The sequence below is a fragment of the Nylanderia fulva genome, unplaced genomic scaffold (assembly GCF_048542155.1).
Source record: "Nylanderia fulva isolate GAGA-0341 unplaced genomic scaffold, ASM4854215v1 Scaffold43, whole genome shotgun sequence".
NCBI lineage: Eukaryota > Metazoa > Arthropoda > Insecta > Hymenoptera > Formicidae > Nylanderia > Nylanderia fulva.
The window spans coordinates 595,282-619,138 of NW_028190510.1; the positions used below are offsets into that span (position 1 = coordinate 595,282).

The 23,857-nt window shown below is 37.6% G+C and overlaps 1 protein-coding gene across 1 annotated transcript; it reads right to left on the reverse strand.

Moving 5' to 3' along the window:
- Window positions 1-773: 773 nt before the first annotated feature.
- Wnk (Wnk kinase) lies at window positions 774-23,485 on the reverse strand. Its single transcript, XM_085486443.1, is given in 25 exon segments — window positions 774-4,161; window positions 4,163-4,460; window positions 4,831-4,997; window positions 5,164-5,228; window positions 5,373-5,461; window positions 5,699-5,891; window positions 6,903-7,271; window positions 7,714-8,040; window positions 8,042-8,285; window positions 8,840-10,083; window positions 10,085-10,159; window positions 10,161-11,270; window positions 12,194-12,268; window positions 12,644-12,841; window positions 13,427-13,655; window positions 13,731-14,224; window positions 14,226-15,611; window positions 15,814-16,192; window positions 16,275-16,447; window positions 16,959-18,103; window positions 18,175-18,442; window positions 18,603-18,870; window positions 20,395-20,537; window positions 20,816-21,367; window positions 23,382-23,485. Coding segments are annotated over 24 exon segments (9,561 nt in total). The 5' UTR covers window positions 21,050-21,367; window positions 23,382-23,485; the 3' UTR covers window positions 774-3,773.
- Between the last annotated feature and the right edge of the window lie 372 nt (window positions 23,486-23,857).

Consider the following 23,857-nt stretch of genomic DNA (forward strand, 5'->3'; position numbering starts at 1 on the left):
CTGTCAAATAGAATTTATTGAAAAAAAAGATTGACGAATTCCTTTAATGTACACATTTAATTGCTTAATTAATGATTATTCATTGTAGTTTTTGCAATATTTCTTTACGTTTATGAAATCACATTATATATATTCTTAGTTTAAGATTTTACATTTTTTTTCATTGCAAGTAGAAATAGAGTTTGGAAAAACTAAATTCTTAATTTAACAGATAATATAATGGAACGTTATTATAAATGTTATGCAAATACATATTGATATACATTTCGAGTCTCTGTGAGAAAGAAATATATCTTTCTCTTTCGCTGCTAAATATATATATATATATATATATATATATATATATATATATTTCTTTCAAATATTGGATAGTTATATTCCATCTGTTTTTTGTTCTTCAGTAGATATACAATTAATAATAATATTGATAAAGATAATATATAAGAAATATGAAAAAGAAGTTTACTATATATTTCTCATGTAAATTTAAATGTATATTAGTTTTTAAATGAAATTTTTCACATTTATACCTTGAAAATTATCAACTATTATTTTTTGTTTTACACCTAATCAGTCTTTATAAGCCTTTCCACAAGAATTGTTTGTTCAAGGTGCATTCAAAGATTTTTCAAAATATTTGATTGTTTCTTAACATGTAAAAAACTAATCGCTATTTATTTTTTATCTTGAGATTTTGAGAAACAAAAAGTTTATTAATGACAAAATTATTGTTTAGGAGTATTTACATGCAAAATAATTATATAACTATACAGTGTTTTTAAAAATACTTGCATATTTTACATATTTCGAAAAATTTGAAACCAAATTAAAATTCATAGAGATTATATACACACAAACGATAGATATGTGCTATATCTATATGTCACATAATATATATTTTTTTATCGATGAAATCAATGGCGTAACTTTATTTCATTGCGTATCCAATATTTCCTTATTTTTTACATCTGCAATATTTACAAATAAGTGAAAATTTATTCTGCTTTGTCATTCGTGATGTGTATAAATGTCACTAACAATTATTTGCCGTTTGAAATCAACATGTAGAACATATCAGCTGTACATACGAAAATGGAGAATATAAAAAATTATTGGCTATTATTTGTTTGCATCGCTCTTGAGAGCAGGGTATCCAATTAATATGTCGGCGTCAATTTAATTAAACTTTTTATCAAGTTTGATAATAAACGAATTTAATATAGTCTATATAGAGAATTTTTTGTTGCATTACTTAATATTTTTCTTTGGCAAAAAAATGAGTTTTACAATAAAGAAGCATAACAATTTCTTGTTAATTTCTTGCTATATATGGATATAATTATAATTATTATCAAACCGCATTTATATATTTTTTGAAAATTTTTTTGAGTAATTTTCTTGAAATAAAGCGTTGTTTATTAACTACTTACTCTCCGTTTCTTATAGATGGCAACAGGATTTGACATGATAAGTAGTCATTATTAAATTACACGACTGAGATTTGTTAGACGTAATGCAACATTCATATTTAAAAAGAAGGTATTATATATATATAGCCGTTTATATCATGCAAATGAATTGGCGAGGAAATCTCGCAGTAACTAAGGATCCAGTTGATCCAGTATATCTATTAAACTTATATCCTATGCGTAATGATGACCATTAGACGAGTAAATATTTATCGTTTCTCCGTTGATAATTATTATACAAGAAAATAATCAAGTCTCAAGTCAGTGTAATATAATAACCCAGGTAGCAAACGCACGTCATTTTGACGTCGAATGACGTCAGTTTGCTACTTGGGAAACTATTGCAATTCCTATAAAAGAACGGACTTTAAACATAATATTGTGACATAAAAGCACCAAAAAGAAGCCTTAATATACTTAAAGGAAAATTTAATCTCAGCGCAAAGTAAGCTTCGAGCTTTTTTTAGGATAGTTATATATCGCAATAATTTAATTGAAGCATTTCTCTCTCTGATTGATAGTTTCAGCAATAAAATCGATAAGCAATTATATGTAATAATCGCGTGTGTAGTTTTGAATATTATTACGTGAATTAAAAAATCCGTAATTAAAAAAATAAAATAATTATGAATTGCAGTGTTAATTGTATAAAGTTGTTTTTAATTAAAATTATAATTAAATATTTTTCACTGCCAGAAGAGTGAAGCATGTGATAGAGATTATCAAAGAAACTAAATAGGAAGTTTTTTAATACATTGCTCTTCAAATACGTTGACAATAATGTATTGCTCAGATCGATTAGAAAGGGTAATGCTTTGAATTGCGTATCAACATTCGTCAACATGGTCTATACCAAAATGGCATGAGAAATTTCTCAAAATTACACTATATATTTACGTGTGTCAAAATAAACAGTGGTAGTTAAAAACGGCTTTACTACCGGCTTTTTAAAAGAAGACATAATCATCAATAGTAAACGAGATATAATATATATATATATATATGGGTTTTGCTAACTAGTAACACATGACTTTTCTTCTTTAATTGAAATAGGCAAAATCGCTAGAAATACATTAAAGCATAACAGTGACTATATTATTCGTATTTTCTTTCTCTCGCTCGCTCGCTCTCTCTCTCTCTCTCTCTCTCTCTCTCTCTCTCTCTCTCTCTCTCTCTCTCTCTCTCTCTCTCTCTCTCTCTCTCTCTCTCTTCTTTCTTTCTTTCTTTCTCTCACTCTCTTTCTCACTCTCTCTGTGTCTCTTTCTCTAATTCCAATACATACATATTTGCACAATCGTATGCATACATACCGAGATATTCGTACTATAAATTCATCATCGCACATACACACATACCTTTTTTCCTCTCTCTTCCCGTCTCTTAAATTCTCCCTCTCTCCATCCTTCTCGTCCCTTCAATTTTTCTGACTCAATCCCTATCCGCTTATTTCTTTCGGACACATTCAAGCATACAGTAACAGTTATACATATATATCGCGAGCAGAATGGCCATGTGTGCCATTTCGATCGTAAGACTAGCGGAGGCCTGTACTAATGAGCTGTGCTACTAAAGGAATCGGGCGATAGAATCCCTTAGCGAAGGAAGATTTTTGTCTTTTTCTTTAACGCATCTCGAAGCACAGTACACGTAAAGGCCTCTATTCTCTCTCTTTCTCTCAAGTTCATGCGTTACATTCGGAAAATTTTTAGATATCGCGCTTCCTTGTCGCAATAATTAATATCTTCTTGCATAATTTCCGCTTCACTTCCGCTGCGAGGCACATATCAAAGTAAACATCATGCGAAACACTTCAGATATATAGCGAGAATATTTGATATTTTGTTTAATATACGCAAGGACATCATCATACACATCGAAAAAACATTGTATATATTCTTCCACTCATGTTTTTCTCTCTCTCTCTCTCTCTCTCTCTCTCTCTCTCTCTCTCTCTCTCTCTCTCTCTCTCTCTCTTAATCCGTCTCTTCGCACTCCGTCTTCGTAGTAATAATGTCTAGGCGACGCGAGACTCGCGCGCATTTCACAGCAAATTATATTTCTATAGATATTTTAGATCCAGGTAGCAAGCGTAACGTCATAGACGTCGAATGACATCATTTGACATCTAATGACGTTACTTTGACGTTTAATAACGTCAAGTGCTACTTAATACATTCGCGCTGATAAAAATACGAAAAACCCGCACTTAGAGACGATATCGAACGCATGAAGAAACTGAAGAAAGAACGAGCACAGATCGACAACCGGAAAAGATACAGAAGCGTGTGAGCGGAGAGTATCGCATTATTGAATATTCTCCGAGAGTGGAGCCGTCGAGCCCTCGAGAGTGGTCGAGTAATGCGGCTCCGCCGTCGGTGGCGTGTCGTTATCGCGCGAAGAAGAGGAATTTGCTAGAATCTGCTGAGAGGCGGCGGGAGTCGCCGGCTGAGTCGGAGTCGTCCCCGAGGCGGGAGGCGGCGCGTAAATCAGCCGATATCCAGCCGGCAAGAAGAAGCCACCGTGGGGCGCGCAGCTGAAGGTTTGGAAATTCGTCAGCGGCTGCTGGCCGCCCTCATGATACTGGATATAGGTCGTCCCCGTCGAGTTCGATATCGATAAGGGCGCGGGTCCGCCCGACGGAATACTCGTCCCCTCGGACGACAGTACGGGGGCGAACTGGTACTGCAGCGCCCGAGTGCATCGGGTCGATCACCTCGGATATATCATTCGCACAATAGTTATTCGTACCCTGCTGGGAGACCACACTTTGCATATTCTCGGAAGGCACTACTGGAATCGGGATAACGTAAGCAGGTATTCCAGCCGATGCCTGCTGCTGCGGTTGGAGCTGCAGCGGGGTCTGCTTCAACTTTTGCATGGCTAATCGCAGGGTCTCGTCCGTGTCCGGATAGTTGTTCGGGCCTTTCTGCAATGGGGTCTGCGGCGCCGTGCTGAACATGAAGTAGTCCTCCGTTCCTGGAATTCTCGAACCTGTCAAACGAGAAAATCATACTTTATTAATATATAATACATGTATACATACCTAAAATATATAAAAATTTATAATATTTATATATCATTTATATATAAAACACTTTATATACAGTTGTACAGGGTATCCCATAGGAAATTGCTGAACTAATCAGCTATCATTTTTTAATGCATGCAGTTATTGAGAAAACAAAAATTGTGTTCAAAAGAGGACTGCAGTTTTTAATGGATATAAATAAAATGTTTGTATATACCAGAGTTTATTTTATTAATAAAAAATAATTAAGAAATGCTAAAAATAACTGCATGCATTAAAAAATGACAGCTGATTAGTTTGATATAACGTAAAATTAAAATTAGCGTCACTGACCAGTGATATTTGTCGCAACAGTATGATAAAGTAATGGATGATGCTGATGTTGATGGAGGGCACTTGCTTGCTGCTGCTGCTGAATAAGCAATTGTAACTGATGCTGCTGGAAACGTTCCAACTCTTCCCTATGTCTTCTCTGCAATGTTTCCAATTCCAAAGTTTGCCTGCGTGCAACAAAGATATTGTTTTACATTGCAAAAAAGATGGATGCAACTTACAAGTATTATCTCTGACTTCCATTCGATGTTTCAGATATATAATATTTGATTAGTGCACCAAAGTTCATGTGTTCTTTTAAATATGTAGAAAAAATTAATTAATCGATTTTACCTTTTTATAAGCAGTTGATATTCTTCACTCGGTGTAAGAGCCATAAACCTTTCTTCTTTTTCGGGCTACAATATGTCAGATAATATGTTAGTAATATTTTTTTGTATATACCAGATTAAAATTGCTGAGCTAAAATTCTTCTGATTTTTATACATATATCTTGATAATAATAAAATAAAAATAATAATAAAAAATTGCGTGAAACTTACCTCGATACTTAAAATATTAGTACCATGAACTGCTTGTACAGTTGGCGGAACAGAATTCTCTCGGCTATGAGGTACTTGTACAGGTACACCTGTAATTAGTAAATACATGTAATGTTGCTACGTTATATATAAATGTTGAGTAAAATTTGTTACAAATATGTAAGAAATGTTTAAATATATCATATAATTAATTAGAAATATATATTATATAATTAAATTTATTTATATATTTTATATATTATTTAAATTGATATCTCTATGTGGATATAATTAATTTATTGATTTTTAACTGATTTATTATTTGTGAGAATTCAATTCTCCATTACCATGCAGATCATCTGTCTGATAAGAAGGAACCGTTTGCCTTTCTGAAGTTTTTAATTCTTCCGTTTGTTGCAACTGAGTTCTCGCAGCATCAGCAAGCTGTTGTTGATTAATTATAACATTACTATGAGGCGGACCTGCAACTTTGGAAACCACGAATCTCGATTTTCGGATAGGTTGGGCAGGATTTGCTTTCTGCAAAATTTACATTTCAATATTATTAAAAAAAGTAATATAAAGGAATAAATAAGTAAATATATATATATATATATATATATATATATATATATATATATATATATATATAGTGTTTCTAAATAAATGTGAAAAGACAATTCTTTGTCGAAAATTAAGGGATGTTTTTCATATAAATATACATTCCTGTATCCCTCCCTGAGGAGTTATATTTCTTCAAAAGGGGAGATGTAAATTAAATTTCTATTTATTTTTTTTTTTTGAAAACTATTGATTTTACGGAAAACATTTCCAAAAGAATCAAGCTTTCTAATGCATATTTTTATAGATCACATTCTGGTCTCTTAAAGTTCTAATAAAAAATTTAAAAAATAAGGGTTGTTAGTTTCATTCCCTTGTATAAAAATTAAAAAATTAATTTGGCTTTTAATTTTTTTCTGAAATTTTGAACGAGTTACAAAAATTAAATTTGGTGGATATTTTCCATTAGTAAAAAGAATATTTATTACTATTTTTTGTACTCTTCAGAGAGAGAGAGAAATATATGTTTATATGAAAAGTCCCTCTTAATTTTGGACAAAGAATCATTTCCTAAAGTTTATCGCACTTATTTAGAAACACCCTATATAAAATAATTTTTCACAATAATGACACAACTTTATTGCATTTAGAAAAATAAAGATTATGAAGGCAAATACTAATTATACACACATTGTGAATAAAGAGTAAATTTTCTAAAAGAAAATTAAATCTTAATAATAATGCATCTCTCCTAAATTTATTATATATATCTAATTTTCTTTTTATTATATATATATTTATATTACTATTCTTTTTAAATGTATGAAAATATGATTTTGATCAGTAAAACCTGTTCGATATCAAATATATAAATTATAATATATAATATACAGGGTGTCCTATTTTATTTTTATATAAATATTGAAAAAAAAATGAAAACTGTTAAGAATAAAAATGATAAGGAGAAAAAACCCAAATAACGAAAATTACCTCGTTAGCGCCATCTTGGAGTTCCGTTTGAATTGGAGTATTAGTGTCAGATCGCGGTGTTACAACATTAGGAGCGACAGTGGCTATAGATATGCAAGTCGTCACCGGAAGAGCGGTAGTTAATAAATTTTGCGCGAGCTGTTGCTGCGTTTGTATAGGTATCGGTGGCGTTAAAGGCTGCGTCGGAGCCGCCGCGAAGATAGAGCCTCTGTGATGAATCTTTGCCAATTCCTGCTCCAATTCCTGCAAACGAGATCCCGGTCTTTGAGCCCGCATCTTGACGTTCTCCTTACTAGGACTCATAGTTTCGGGCGCCGTCCCGAGAGCTCCCACTCCCGGTGTTGGACTATCGAGGGAGCATTCCACATTCTAGAAAAAAATTTTATATTAAATCTTTCCCAAGACGAGTCGAGTATATGTAAAAAAAAATCATTTTAAAAATTATTTTTCTTTCTACATTTATATTTATATATATGTATACTTTTCTCGATAATATACATTTATTTTTTATATTTTATAAAAATATTTTTCTATTAAATAAATATACATATATATATTATATAAAATATTTTAATATATTATATCATAAAAAATTAAAAATTCCTATATTATAATATTGTGTTTAACTATATTATTTATATTATTTATATTATTTATATTATTATATTATTATATTAATATATATTAATATACATTATATAATATATTATATTTATATTTATATATATATATATAAAATTTAATTTATTGATATATTTTATATATTATTTAAATTGATATCTCTGTGCATATAAAACTGTAAAGAACTCACGGTTTGAGCAAACGTGCCGGCACTCTCATGGATCATAGCGGCGGCGTCGATGGCGGCATCGCCGACCTGGGCGTCGGTGAGAATGGCAGAGGAATGTATCGTCGTCTGGGGAGACAACGGGCATCCGGCGACATTCGTGGACAGGACCGGCATACCGATGTTGAAGAGCTTCTGTTGCAAGGAATGCATGTACGTGTCGCATCCTCCGACCATCTGGTGGTTGTGAGGCGTCGCGGGGTAGCTTATGGGCGGCGTGCCGACGTTCAACGCTTCCGAGGGTTGACTAGTCAATTGCACGAGTTTCTGATGTAGGTCGGCTATCGTCTGCTGGTCCGGCGCTGCTCCCGACGCTGCTTATATCCGACACCTTGTCCAGCGAATTCTGTTGGCTAAGCTTGCGATGCTGCTGCTGAAGCTGCTGCTGCTGCTGATGGTGCGGCTGCGACAGCTGCTGCTGCAACATCGACGTGGAATCGATGGACTCGACCAGGGTGTGCTCGGGCGTCACGTCATGGCTCGAGTTCTCGTTCTCGGATGTGAGCAACTGGCAATCGGAACTGGCGCGACGGATGCTGAAACGATAAGCCGAACCTTAATGAAGAGACACTACTGATTTTTCAGTCTTTATCTTTGAGCCAAGTTAATGTTGTGATCTTAGATGATTTTAAAATTAGCTAGATAAAGATGAGATGGAAATATGTAAATTTTTGTTTTAAATATTTCTAGATACAAGATAAAATTATATGGCAACAATCATCTAGATAATAATTTTTAAGATTGCTTATGTAAATATAGTTATAAAAAAATGTAAATTATAAAAGCAATATAAAAATATATGTGCTTATATTTTTTTATTTATAAATCTCACGATCATCATCATGAAATGAGATAATCATCTCTAGATAATTTTATTTAGATAACAGCAAATACTAAAAATTAATTTGCTAGATAATAATTTTTCAGACTGCTTATGTAAAACAGTTATAAAAAATTTAAATTTTAACAACGACATAAAAATATGCGTTCATATCAATTTCATGATGATCATGAAATTGACAAATAAATTCAAAAATAAAATGATCATCTAATTTGACTTAGATAACAGCAAACACTGGAAATGACATACCAATTTAAATTCGCAGATTCCAAGGTCTCGGCCTCCAGCAGTTTTGCCGGCAGCAGCTGCTGCTGCTGCTCCGGAAGCTTCAAATGCAAGTGTGACTGATCCAAAAAAGAAGCCTCGTTGTGCAGGTCCTGCATAATCTGCTGTTGCACTTGGGTCTGCATCGGGATTTGCTGCAACTGTAATTGACTTTGGAACGGTTGGCCCTGCATGTGTCGCAACATCGGCTGGTGTTGCTGCGCGGGAAGAGGAGGATTGGCTTGATTGGTCGTGATAAACCACTTTCCTTGAGCGGAGGTCGGCTGTCCCGTCAAGATGGCCGACTGTATCAACTGCGACTGCAACTCGATCTGCTGCGGGATCGTTAACGGGATCGTTTGCAGCTGAGCAGTCGACTGCACCTGATTCTGATGGATCAGCAGCTGCTGATTCGGGAACGTCTGCTGAAACGTCGGCTGACCCTGATATCCCTGATGCACGATCTGCCCTTGATAATTATGCTGAACGGGCGGCTGAATCTGGCTCAGCTGGCTCGCTTCCGGTTGTATAGGTTGAAAATACTGCTCGGACTGTACCGCGGGTTTGTAGTCGACCAAGGTGGAAGCAACGGCAGCGGCGGTGGCGGTGGCGGTGGCTGCGACAGTCGCCGAATTAGGCACGGCGGTCGGTTGTTCGTGGCTGTTGCTCAGCGGATGAGGCGTCACAGATTTGGATTTCGGATTCGAGAGTATGTTCGCCAGGTTCTGCGCAAGGTCCGGCAGAGTCGAGGACACCTCCTTCGTCTTAATCGTCGCGACCTTGGACGTGGAGACGTCCGGATGCACCTGGAGGGGCACCGGGACGGGTACAGAAGTCGCGCCCAAAGCGTTGTGCTGCACGTTCTGGCTCGAGTGAGCGGCCTGGAGAGTCTGCTGAGCGACCTCCATGCTGAGATTCTGCTGCTGCATCGTCATCGCGCTCGACATATCCTGCGGGACCACCTGGTGTTGCATGTGACTCGCTACGGGTATATTAGCCGCGTTCACGACGGCCTGTCTCTTCTCCTCGGCCAGGTTGGACGACTCCGAGAGCTGGGAATCCATCGAGACGTTCGAGGCAATGGATATGTTCGACGCCCTGCGATTCCGATCGTCGATCGTCGGCTGTATCGGCTGCAGGATCACGTACTGCTGGCCGGGGGCTGCTTGCTGCTGCACCTGCTGCGGCACGAACTGCTGCACCGTCGAGGCTGCACGCTGAGCCTGCTGCAGCTGATGGTCCGCCGCCTTGCATGTGGGACTGCATCACGCTCTGCTGCATGGGGATCTGTTGCTGCGGCTGCTGCTGCTTGCATCACGACGGCGGCTGGAGACTGCATGATCGTCTGAGCCGGGTACTGCGCCTGCGCTGGAGCTATCCCGTTCGCGTGAAGCGGCGGCAGCGGCTGCTGCAGCTCCTTCTGCGCGTTCACCGGGACGAAGTGCTGCTGCACGCCGCCAGCACTCTGCGCCATCTGTTGTGGCGTCGCTATCGCAGCTCCCTGCTGCACGATGATAGTGTGCTGCTTCGCCTGGCCGATGGTCGTCGTCGTCGTCGTGGTCTGCTGCATGTGTCCCGTCACAGTCTGCACCTGGACGATGCTCTGCTGCAGCCCGATCGACTGCGGCTGCTGCAGGATCTGCTGGACGCCGCTGTCCGTCTGTTCCGCGTTTGTACCCGGGACCATCTCGTTGCTGCCGACTTGCTCGTACAGAGCAACGCTCGCGGCTTCCGGAACGCTCGCGTCCGCGACCGCGTGCTCTTCGTTTTCCGCGACAGGCTGGTTCTGCGACGCGCGACCCGCGCCTTCGTTCGCGACGGACTCCTCCTCGGCCGTGAGGTTCTTCTGCTCGACCACGGGACTCACCAGGAAGCGAGAGATCTTGCGCGCCGGCGCGCTCGGCACCGTCAAGCTGGATATTTCCGCGGTCACGTCGGACGCGTTCGTCGGCTCCTTCGGCGCTCCGAGTTCCTTCAGATCCACCACGTCCTGCTGATGCTCTGGAGATTCCCTCGACTCGCTCGCAGCGTCCTGTTGCAGCACCTGAGTGCCCGGTACCGTTTGAGGACTCTGGTAAGATTTGAAGGCTGAATTACTGGCATCGTTCTGGATGTTGGGATGAGCCTCCACCACCGTTTCCGCGGATGTTGCGGAGGCGATTGTCGTCTCTTGCTGATTGTCCGTAGGATCGCTCGGGATATTCGTAGGTGTCAGGGTGTCGGTGTTCTGCGTCGACGTGGACGATCTCCTAGAGGCCTCCGCCGACGTGTTATTGTTCTCCGCGCCCGTTTGACTGTCGGGGGTCTGAACGACTTGTTGTTGTTGCTTCTCCAAGGTACTGCTGGCGATGTGCGAAATGATCTGATCGATCGGTAATAATTTTGTCGGGGTTGAGGTGTTTGAGGTTTCGTCTCTCTGAAATGACGAATGATCGTGAAAAATACTTGTTGGTAACTTATTAAAAAGAATTTACGATTGTTTCTAGAATTAAAATAAAATGTTAATAATTGTGCATTACGAATGCTGAGAATATTCTCACTATAATAATTATTTTTAGCTTACTTTAGAAACTTTATATAATAGTGTCTTGTAACAAAAAAAATTGTTTAATTTTTAAAAACGTCTACGAGGAGAAGCTATTTTTTTAAAGAAGAGATTCTACAAAAGCACATTTTTCACTCTATCAAAATATAAAATAACGTCTTGACAAATCATGCAGTCTGTAACTTAAAGTTGAATAAACTTTAAAAGTATACGATACAAAATAATATCTTGTTGCCCGATACGTTTAAAATGGTTCTAAATAATAAAAATGTCTTATAGAGCAACAATGCATTTCTATAAAATAAAAATATGTATAGAAATTTGATGTGTAAATCATCACATATTCAATAAATACACATTCAAAGTGGTTTTCAAGGTGTGTATATGTACACACAACACAACACAATATTGTAACAATAATAATATAATCTGTAAAAAAAGAAACATAGAGGTATTACAACATAAATACACAGACTTCTAAAAAAGTTTCGAGATTTGCAAAAAATTTCTCTCTACGCGCAGAAATAAATCTCTCGATTTCTTCAAAATTGACATCATCAATAATAATTATTTCTTCCCTTGCTATAAAATGAATTGGCCGGAGAAAGGAATTTTCTTTTGATCTCAAAGCTTTTTTTGTGCATGTACATAATGTGAACCTATAACAAAACAAAATTATAAATTCTGGGCAAGTGTAAATAAAAACGAGGCAAGCGTCCACGATTTTGTCTACAATTCTGAAATATACAGGGAAAAAACGGAAGAAGGAAACGGTGGGATGTCGATGAACTCACCGAACGGTGTCTACGATGGATTTTGTACGACGATCGGTGGCTGCTTTGACGTGTTAGCGAGCCATGTCTCACCTGCTGCGTCCAAAACCATACACACCAATTATATATGTACACCCCATACATATAAAATATATTGTGTTCAACACACAAATCCTCCTACACTATCTCCTACATTACATATTGAATCTCATAATCTGATGCTTTAAATTGAAAAAATCGATTCGAAGAAAAAAAAAAATAATAATTGCACTATCTGCAATCATTATTTAGATGTACGTTTGTGGATGCACATTTAAAAACTGCACATGAAAGTTTTATATAAAACGCCTAGTAAAAGAGCGCCTAGAGGAAGATAAAGATGTTAATCGCAGAATTCTGAAAATATTCTTTTTACGTCGAACCTTTAGTAACAAATTTATTAGTTTACTTTTGTGGTTAAAAAAATGATACCTTAGCTGTATCGAGACTGTGGTCGCGATCCCGAGGACGTCGACTCGTAACTGGACTGCCACCCGCGGATTGATCAGGTGGACCGTGAGCTACCAAAGGTAGGCTACGCGTAGGATCCAAACGTAGTTGCTTGACGATGTCTTCGATTAATTCTACGAAGGTCTCGCATTGAGACTGTGGCAATAGATTTTCCGCAACCTGAGAAAAGAGAGAAAGATATATATGTATATAAGGTGTCATTTTATCGGACATCTGGTGCTAGACTTTTTCCAAGGGTGCTTCTCAAGGTCATTTAAAAGTCATTTTTTTAATGGAACTATTATATTTTTTATTTATGTAAATCGATTCTTCGCAACCTTCAGTATAAAAAGTTATAAGAGTAAGGTGACCAAAAAATGAATAGCTTACAAGATAATTTTATATTTAAATTTGACATAATTTTACGTAAACCATAAAATATCTCGTAAACTATTCACTTTTTGGCCATCTTACCCTTACAACTTTTTATAATAAATATTGCGAGAATTCGATGTATACAAAACAAATATATTGATTCCATTAAAGGAAAAATGACCTTGAAAAGCGCTTTTAAAGAAGAAATCAATAGTATTTATTATCTTCTGTTCCCCTTCAAATTAAACCACTTTGGTTTAAAACACTTTGTTGTACAATCAAAAATAAAAAAAATGTTGGGAGGATTAAAACGGAATACTCTATACGAGATAAAATACCTCTAGCAGAATGTATAAAATAAATAAAATGCCAAAAAATATATATCCTTACCAAATTATTGGCAATATCCGTAGGTACCATATCATCTCGATCAAACTTGAAAGTGACAGTCTTTTGTTTACTCGTATCTAACTGACATTCCACGGTCATCGATTGTCCCTCGCCACGGCTGACAGACAGGACTGTCAGTTTGATGCACGGCTTCTTGCGTTTCGTTCCTGAACGTTTCACCCGGTTCCTCTCGGAAGTAGCGACGCTTTCCGAATTTTCCGGCGTAACTCTGGAGAAATAAAACAATCGATTAAATTTACCGCAAACCACTTTTCGCTCTTCCATTTAATCTTTTCCGGCTCACCCGTCACTCAACGCTACAGGCTGTTGCGCAACGTTGGTCGCAACCGGAGCGGACGTTGCGACAATTTGCTCCTGATTGATCGGTACATCCGGTGGCAGAGACTGTATCGAATCCATCGTGTCCTGTTTCACCAATAGCGACCTGTCGTTCGCATTGGGAGGACATTGTTCCGTATTGGAGAGAAACAGCTGATGCGGTTGCGGTTGCTGCTGCAGATTCGTGGACGATTGTGCCGGGACACTCGCGACGTTAGGTGTCATCGAGATAGAGTTGGGCATGACATTTGTGCTTTGGGAATATTGCATCTGTACGAGAATGTTTTGCTGAGACTGAGGCTGATTGCCGAGTAATGGAGGCGCGTTCTGCATATTGGGAATTGTCGAAGTCTGTGCATTTGGCATGTGAGTCACAGCTGACGAGTTGTTGACGTTTATGGCCGACGGTATGGGCGCCTGAACTTGGCCCGATTGTATGTATTGCGACTGCGACGACGGTGCGGGGAATTGCGGCGGGTAGACTCGCGTGAGAATAAATTTGCGTGGCGGTTTGGGTGGACGACAGGATCTCCACGTGGCCGGAAGGATTGGTGGATGTGGTGTACGTGTGAAAGATTTGCTGTGGCATGGTCTGCTGATACAGAGAACCCGCCGATACGTATCCCGAAGCGGCGCCGGTGGAGTTTTGCTGATAGTATTGCTGATTCTGAACGGGCTGCGAGCCGACGGAGTGCTGATGCAGCTGCTGAACGTGCTGGATCTGCGGCTGTGTCGCGTATTGCTGTTGCTGCGGTTGTAGCTGCTGGTGCATCGCGTGTTGCTGCTGCGACAGCATCTGTATCTGGGGCTGCATCTGTTGCTGCATCTGATGGGGGATCTGTTGCGGGACGCTCATTTGATTCAATTGTATGTATTGCTGTTGTACGTGTTGCTGTTGCTGCTGTTGCTGCATCTGCTGCGGTACTTGAGGAAACTGAGGCTGGCCCTGAACGTTCTGCGGAGTCGAGCATTGCGGAGAATTTGCATTCAAACTCTGCGGAACATGCTGAGCGTATTGAGGTTGCTGCTGCTGATATTGCTGTTGTATTTGCTGCTGATACTGTATCTGCTGCGCCTGCTGAGGTTGCACGACCGAGGTTTGCTGTTGTATTATCGGTTGCTGTTGGACCAACTGAACCTGCTGCGGCTGTAGATTATGTTGTTGAGTCTGTTGACTAGTCGACTGTAGTTGCTGTTGTTGAATGGGCATTTGAGTCTGTTGTAACTGTATCGGGACTTGATTTTGCATCTGCATGCCGATATTGGATTGAATCTGTTGTTGTTGCTGCTGCTGTTGTTGCTGTAACTGCATCTGCTGAAGCAACAATTGTTGCTGTAATAAATTTTCCGAGTTTGCGGCAGCGTTAGTCGCGGCATCTGTGGCTGTAGCGGTTTCTCTGTCCAAACGTTCCTTCTCTTCTTTAGCTTTACGTTCCTCCCTCTCTCTCAACAGGGTTGTAATCTGCGACTTCAACATTTTGGCCACCGCTTTAGCATCCTCCTCCAATATGAGGCTGGATTTCGCCATCTCTAGCGCTACCTCTTCCGCGTTGTCAGCCTGTATATCAAAGTCGAATTGTATCGCCTCGTTTTCCTTGTGCTTGTTACTACGTTTCTTAGGATCCAGCACGCGCAATCTAAATTCGACACGAGACAGTTCAGTGTCCGCGACCGCCGAGTCCCGCGATACCATTTCCAATTTCAATCCGACATCATCGGCAAAGAATTCGTGATTGAGCAAATCCTTAACGAGCGGTCGTTCCTCCTTCTTCAAACGTATACACATTTCTATGATATCACGCACCTCTGGGTTCTCAACTTTATCATAACTTTGCGGTTTCACGCCCTATAATATAATAGTAATAAATTAAAATTTGTCACTCAAAATTATATATTATTTTGCTACACGCTAGATTATATTTACGATTTAAAAACATAAACTTTATCTTTCCTATAGGCATGTCCGAATATTATTATTATAAATTACTAAAAATTGCCTTGAGAAACCGATCAAATTGACAAATACATACAGAGACAGATACACTTACCGATACTACGCGTTTGTATATTTGTGCTGGTCCTGTACACTCGGAATATGGATATTCACTAGTAGCCATTTCGAGCATACACATACCAAAGGCGTAAACGTCAACCGACTCGTCGTAATGTTCCTCGTACATTTCAGGTGCCATAAATTCCGGCGTGCCGATAACGCTCTTTGCAAAACTGCGATTTTTCAATGTCGCGAGACCTAGATCACCAATTTTCACACTTCCCGTTGTGCCAGTGATAAAAATATTGTCGCATTTTAAATCACGATGGATAATAGGCGGTGATCTAGAATGAAGAAAGCTCAGACCCTTCAAGATTTGTCGACACCAAGATTTTACTACTTTGGGATTTATCTTCTTAAACCTCCTCAGATACCTGTTATAACACAGAATTAATTTTAAAATATGTCTCGTACAATAATTACACATTTTATAAATTTACATTTGAAAAAACTTACGTTTTTAATGTTCCTGATGTCATAAGTTCAGTGACTAGTACAATATATTTTCTACGAGTAAGTGTAACCTCCCAATAATCGTAAAATCTTACAATATTCGGGTGTTGTAATCCCTTTAACATTTCAGCTTCTTCTCTAAATCGCAATCTTTCTGTTTTATTCAGTTTTTTCTCCTATAAAATATAGCAAATAAACATCTTCTCTTCAATTATATGCAATATATAATATTCTATCATAAATAAACGTATATTTATTTTTTTTAATTAATACAAGTTGAATAAAATGTTATATTATATAGCTATTTATCCTGTATGTAATATATATATATATATATATATATATATAATATAAATTACGATATTTCTGTTTTATTCAATTAATCTCTATAAAAAATAGAAATTAAATATTCTTATATTTAATTTTTAAAATTAATTCAAATCAAATAAAATAATGTTAAATTATAGCTATTTATTTATGTGTAATATCATCTAAATTGCAACTATTTCATTCAATTTTTTTCCCTATAAAAATGAAAACTAAATACTCTCTCTTCAATTATATGCAATATAATTTTCTATTATAAATATAGTATGTATTCAATTTTTAAAACCAATACGAGTCAAATAAAATAATATCATACATAAACAATGTCATTTATCTGTATGTATTAACCATCGCACTGACCTGCAATTCGCACCAAGCTACAGCTACCCCCGTTTGGGTATCTAAGCCACGATAAACAGTCTTGAAACTACCACGACCAATTTCCTCTTCGAACTTCAGGAATCTTCCGTCCGGCGAGATGCCCACAGCCTTCTCCTCGTCGTCATCGTCCTCCACAGTTTGCACTTTCACTTTCATCAACAAATTCTGTACCTCCTCCATCGCCATAGTCTTTTGCGACAGCTTTTCATCCGCTTTGAAGTTCTCATCGAGTAACGGACCAATGAAGCCCTCCACCGTTTCTTCCTGGGCGACCAAATCCTTCTCAGGATGCTGCCTCATCTTCGCCTTCTCGTCCCGCAGATCCGCACTCTGCGTCCCTTCCTCCATCTCCGTGTCCAACGGCGGAACCTTGCCCAGTTTACTCAATGACTCGTGCAGCGCCTGAGCAGCTACTATATCGCTGATACTGGTGCCATCGTCGTCGTATATCGTCACCCGTTCCTCCTCCTCTTCCTTCTCCACGTCCGTCGTCTTGTTGTCTGCTTCAGCTTCTTCCAATACCTTCGACGTTACAAACCTTGAGCTCTTAATTATTTCCTCACTTGGACCCGCATTATTTTCCAGCTCTTTCTTATCGCTGTTCAATTCTTTATCGGCACCGTCATCGCAGCCATCCGTATACTCGATAGACTTCCCCCTCTTCGTTTGTTTATCCTTGCTATCTGTGGAATTCATTTCCGGATCCACCGATATCGCAGTGTCATCCAAATCCTTTTCCACGTTGATCGCTTCGATGTCCTTACTAGTATGATGCTCAATCATTTTCTCTGTAGAATTTGTATTCTTGCGCTTCAAAACCTTTTGACCGTCTCTAATACTAACGAATTTAGCATTGCTGGCGGAGCCTGACAACAATTTTTGCTTATTATTTGTAGTACTTTCCTGATTGACTCCATGTGACTTAGATTCTACAGGTGATTTTGTTGGTAAAGCATCTTCTTCTTGCTCAAAATCATTTAAAATCAAATGCTGTTGCACATCTGCAGCATTCTCCGACAGATTGTTACATTCTGCATTATTACGTTCCACATTTGCTTCCTCATTTTTGCTGTTGCTCGTCGCCTTCACTTTGTTACTTGGCGTAGAAGGTGTAGAACTAGATCCTGTAATACGATATAGAGATTAATTTTGCTCCTTGTAATTTTGTTGTAACTTATAAAATATATAGTCTTACCTTGCGCCGCATTTTCAATTGCCGCGATTGCTTCTTCGGCATCACTAAAACTACGATCATTTTCATGATCTAAGGATAATGAGTTTACGCTTTGGGCAGATGACCTATCGGGCAGATGCAGAACAGATAATACTTTCTTTTTGGAAGATGGCGAATTGCTCGCAAGACCGTTACTAGTTATAGATAAAGAATCAGCATTCTGTTCGTGTCTCTGCGCTCGTATTTGCTTTTTGGAGATACTAGTGGAGCGATTTACATTTGATAATACCTATATGAAACAGAGCAACGTCACAATAACATTCTGAGTCACATCACGGCTTATAAAAAATATGTGACGTATTTATCGATCATATTTATACTGTATATATGTATTGACATATATATTGCATATCAGTGTGTCGTCAACTAATTGATACGATCCGACTTACCTTTTTATCACCAGTACTGTTGGCACTAGGACCTGCCTGTACAATAGATAACTTTCTTTGGCGTCTATGATTATGTGCGTGACTGTGAAGCCTTTGAGTTGTGACGACTGTGCAAGTGCCCCCAGTTTCCTGAGAGGCTAAGTGGCCCACTGCCAAACTGATGCCGCTTTGACTGCCACTACCTCCACTGGCCACCAACTTAGGACATAAACTAGACAAACCACCGCCAGTTCCGCCTGAAGAACGTTGCCTGGTATTTGTATCATACCTGCAATTTTATACACGATCATATTTTACATTAATACGACGCAAGATTACACATTATTTCATACAAATTGGATATTTTCTTGATTTTTTAAATTTTATGGGAACACATAAAAAATTTGAAATTATTTAAAATTTTTTATTATATTAACAATCAGGAAAAATATTTTTTTTAAATGAAATTATTTTTATAAAAGAATTTAATAAAAAAAAGTACGATATTTTTGCATATCTATAAATACGAAATAATTAAAGACAAGTTTCACATAAATTCTTAGATAATAATTATTCTACATAAAAATCTAATTTTTATATCTAAAATATATTTTTATTTCTAAATATAACACATCTATTATTTCAAAATCTGCTAAATATGTATACATATATGCATATTTCTACTTTGTGTAATTTGTGTTATTTGTAAAAGCAATTATATTTTTATGCTAACAGTGATATTAGTGCAAAACAAGCTTATTGTGTAATTGTAATTAGTTAAAAAATATTCTCGATTATCTGAGATTTTATTACATTTTTAATAGCTTTGTGAAAAAAATTTGAAAAGTGTTTTTAAAGAAAAATTCCTAAGGCCATAAGTTTTTCTTTTCTAAAAATACAACTAAGAAAAAGGACATTGTAAGACAAGAATTCAGGAGAAATGACAAAGGACATTGTAAGACAAGAATTCAGGAGAAGTGACCAAGTTTTACTTCACGCCGGGATATCCCTTTGCCTCGCACAGTTGGAGATTGCGAAGGACAAAGAAACAAAAATATATCGGCAGAAAAATTCTCTGAGAATTTCTCAAATTTAATATTACTTGTGCAGGGGGTCCCAATGACAAGAATTCAGGAGAAATGACAAAGTTTTACTTCACGCCGGGATATATCTTTGTCTCGCACAGTTGGAGATTGCGAAGGATAAAGAAACAAAAATATATCGGCAGAAAAATTCTCAGAGTTCTCAATATTCATATTATTTGTGCAGGGTGTCCCATCGGAAATTGCTGGAACGAATCAGCATTTTTTTGCTGCATGCAGTTATTGAGAAAACATAAATTATGTTGAAAAGAGTCTACTATTTTTAATGGATATAAATAAAATCTTTGTATACTAGTTTATTTTATTGAAAAAAAAGTAACTGCATGCATTAAAAAATGACAACTGATTAGTTTCAGCAATTTCCTATGAGACACTATATGAAAAGATACATCCGATAGCTATTAAATGTTGATTGAAAATTGTTGCTTTTAGGAACAAGTCGATCTGAATTTTGCAATTTACATTGAGATTTTAATTTCAAAATTATTATCCTAGATTATCGAGAATCTATTGTATCAACAGAATCACATAAATGCGAAATTAATAATAGATTTTATATACAAAAGCAGAAACATTCCAACGCATCAAAACGAAACTTCGTCATAAAAAGAAAATGATAAGTGATAATTATAAAAAAAAAAATATTTAATAATAGAGTGTAACAAATGACAATGTAAGAAGCATGATTTTTGATACAGACATCATTATACCTGTCCTGCCTGCTGTGGCCAGATGAGAGGAATCCACGCACTGTGTTGCCTATAGCTGCTCTCTTTTTAATCTCTCTATCTCTTTCTCTGTGCCCTCCAGATCCAGTGCTCACCTGATGATCCTGACAAGTATTCCTGTCACCCTGCAATAATGCAAGAAAGAATTAATATGACACTGGAAATATTAAAACTTCAAACTGTACTTCTATAATATTTTAATGCTTTGAATCTTTGATATCTTTTTTTTAGGATAATATAAAAGTTAGATTAAATATACAGTAAGATTTATCACAAAATAATAAGTATATTTGAAATTATTATTCACATTTATGTGATTATATTTATTTATAATTTATAAAAGTATAATTTGCCAAAAAAATCCCATATATATATAAAATACGAAAATATGTATCCATCTCACCTTTAAGCCGAGAAACTTGATGTTGAAACTAGAATTTGCACTTGTTGGAACTGGACTTAGATCACAGCGAAGTCGCCTGTGGGATTTTTCAACTGTCGGTGGGTCTTCTTCTACATCCAAATGACTTCCAATCGAGAAAGCATGTGATTGCGTTAATACAATATCGTCTGTACTAGGTTTATGATTGCTGTTCACTGAACTCACTGTCTTGCTGTCATTGTAGCATCTCGGCATTGCACATAACCAACTTTATTTAAAACTTTACTTCACAAAATTACTTCACCTATTTGTTGCGCCTTTTTCTTAATTCTTTAGTTTTTTGCTCCAATAAAGTTAATAAGAGTCACATTCTCCTTTCTCTCTCTATAGATAAATTGAATTTAAAACTTTTCCGATCAAAAAATTACTTTTCTTTTTAATGAGCAGTCTTTGTTGTCAAATTTAAAATATCCATTGCCATCCGTAGTGTATTTTGGGCTTAGGTTGTATATCTTGCCATACCAACTACCGAATTGCTTGACAAATTTCTAGTTCCCAAACAGCTAAAAGAATCTGCAATCAGAAAAATACAATTTGATCTATAATATAATATATTATTGTGTAAAAAAATTAATATTTTTGCATACTTCAATATTTTCTTTTAACGATGTAAATTAGTAAAAATTATATTTCACTCTTTTTAAGTTAGAGACTGTGTTTCCATTATTTTTGTAGGAGAAATTAATTATTACACTTTAATTTTTCCTAAAAATATCTGGAAACACCTGTTGCGTGAAACTGGATAGAATCTTTGAGATATCTACATGGAATTTTGATACAATTCTTAATTGAAAAATATAATCCAAAATATATAATTAGATAAATATTTAGTGTACAGATATAATTTTTAATTTCTTGTTTTAACAGATCCTCTGCTCTAATCATCAAGATTTATATGTGGCAATATCTTTATGATGTATATATCCTAAATATTAAAATCCAGAGAATGTGTGTATATATAATTGAATTCTGAATAGGCCATAAATATTTTCTTTTGGCATAAATTAGTAAAAATAATATTTCACTCTTTGTAAATTAGAGACTGTATTTCCATTATTTTCACAGGAGAAATTATCACACTTCAATTTTTCCTAAAAATACCTGGAAACACCTGTTGCGTGAAACTTGACAGAATCTTAGGCCATAAATATTTTCTTTTGGCATAAATTAGTAAAAATAATATTTCACTCTTTGTAAATTAGAGACTGTATTTCCATTATTTTCGCAGGAAAAATTATCACACTTCAATTTTTCCTAAAAATACCTGGAAACACCTGTTGCGTGAAACTTGACAGAATCTTAGAGATATCTATATGGAATTTTGACACGATTCTTAATTGAAAAATAATGAATATAATCAAAAATGTATAATTAAAGAAACATTTAGTGTACAAATATAATATTTAATCTCAACGCTTTCCTCTAATCGTCAATTTTTTATATATCATACATATAATCTTAACGACATAAATACACCCTACACATTAAAATCCAGAATAAACACACACACTCGAATCCCAAACAGGACATTAGCCGTAAATCGATTTGTTTTCAAACTATCGACACCATCATCATCATCATCATCATCATCAATCAAGGAAATGCATTCGGAGGGGGAGAGAAAGGAGAAGAAAGGGAAGGGAAAGACGTGGAAAATATTTCGATCTAGAAAGAGAGAGAGACGGACTAAAGGAATCTGTTGTCAAGCGTATCCTCTCGTGGGATCACTCGAGCCGCTCGCGAGAAAACGTGACGTTCAAAGAGTCACGTATATCGCACACCAACACGTCTCACCAACGTCAATTTAAAAGGGTTGACGCGAGAAGAAATCGCTCGTACGACGTATTGTGCGCTAGAGATTTTTTTATATACCCACACACACATATATATATATATATGTATGTGTGCGAATATACACACACATGCGCGCACGAGATGTTTTGCAAATCGAATAAATGCACACATACACACAAATCCAAGCGCGCACGTAAGCACCGCGAGAGAGAAGGAGCGAAGTAGACAGGAGAAAGATATATATATATATATATATATATATATATGATGTGACATCTATCCCAAAAATATCGCTCGGATTTTGGCGTCGAGGAGACCGGGGGGGAATATCCTTGTAACACGAGAAATTGGCGCCCCGAGAGACGGAGATGGACGGAGAAACGTCAGCGAGTAACGGGCTCCGTTATTCCCTGACTGACAGGAGCGCGCTTGTCCGAGGGTCCGCGCGAACCTCGTTAAGGTATCCATGTGTCATGTCACGCGGCGGGGGAGGAGAGAAAAAGAGAGAGAGAGACAGACGACGCATTTGGAAAGAGCAGCAAACAGAGAGCACACAGTACCTCTACATACTTTCGGGTACTTTCGCACGGGGGAAGGAACGAGGTAGCGCCGTCGTCCGTGTCCGCACTCCTCGTATTCCCGGATCTACCCTCGTCGGGGACATACTAGGCTCGCGCGGCATCGAGACACGCGTTAAAGAGGACACGGCAGCCGGTCGTCGTGCGCTACTCACTCATTCGTGGTCGCAGAGACGGAACTCGCTCCCCGACTACACCCAAATAACCACCATTTTTTTCACTGAACGCTACGCACTCTCACGGTGCTATGCGCAAAACGCGTGTATATATATATATATATATATGTGTGTATGTATATGATGATGCACGTATGCACGTTGATGTATGTACACGTACACGTTAATCGCGACGTAGTGTGCACGCACGTATGCGGATATATGTGTGGTTATACTTCGGCGAAGACGTACTTCGTAAAGCCTCGTGCGCACGTGGTCGCCGGACAGCGCTCTTGTCCACGGATGACGAATGACTGGAGCGAAACAAGGCCGTGGAACGCGGAGTGTCACGTGAGAGGGTAGAGTAGGGGGAGCGCGACGCGACAGCCAATCGCGTGGCTCGACGTCCTTGGGTGATGGAGATACGTCGGACCAAGCGGAGAGCCGCGTCTGGAACTGACAGCTCGGCCGAGCCG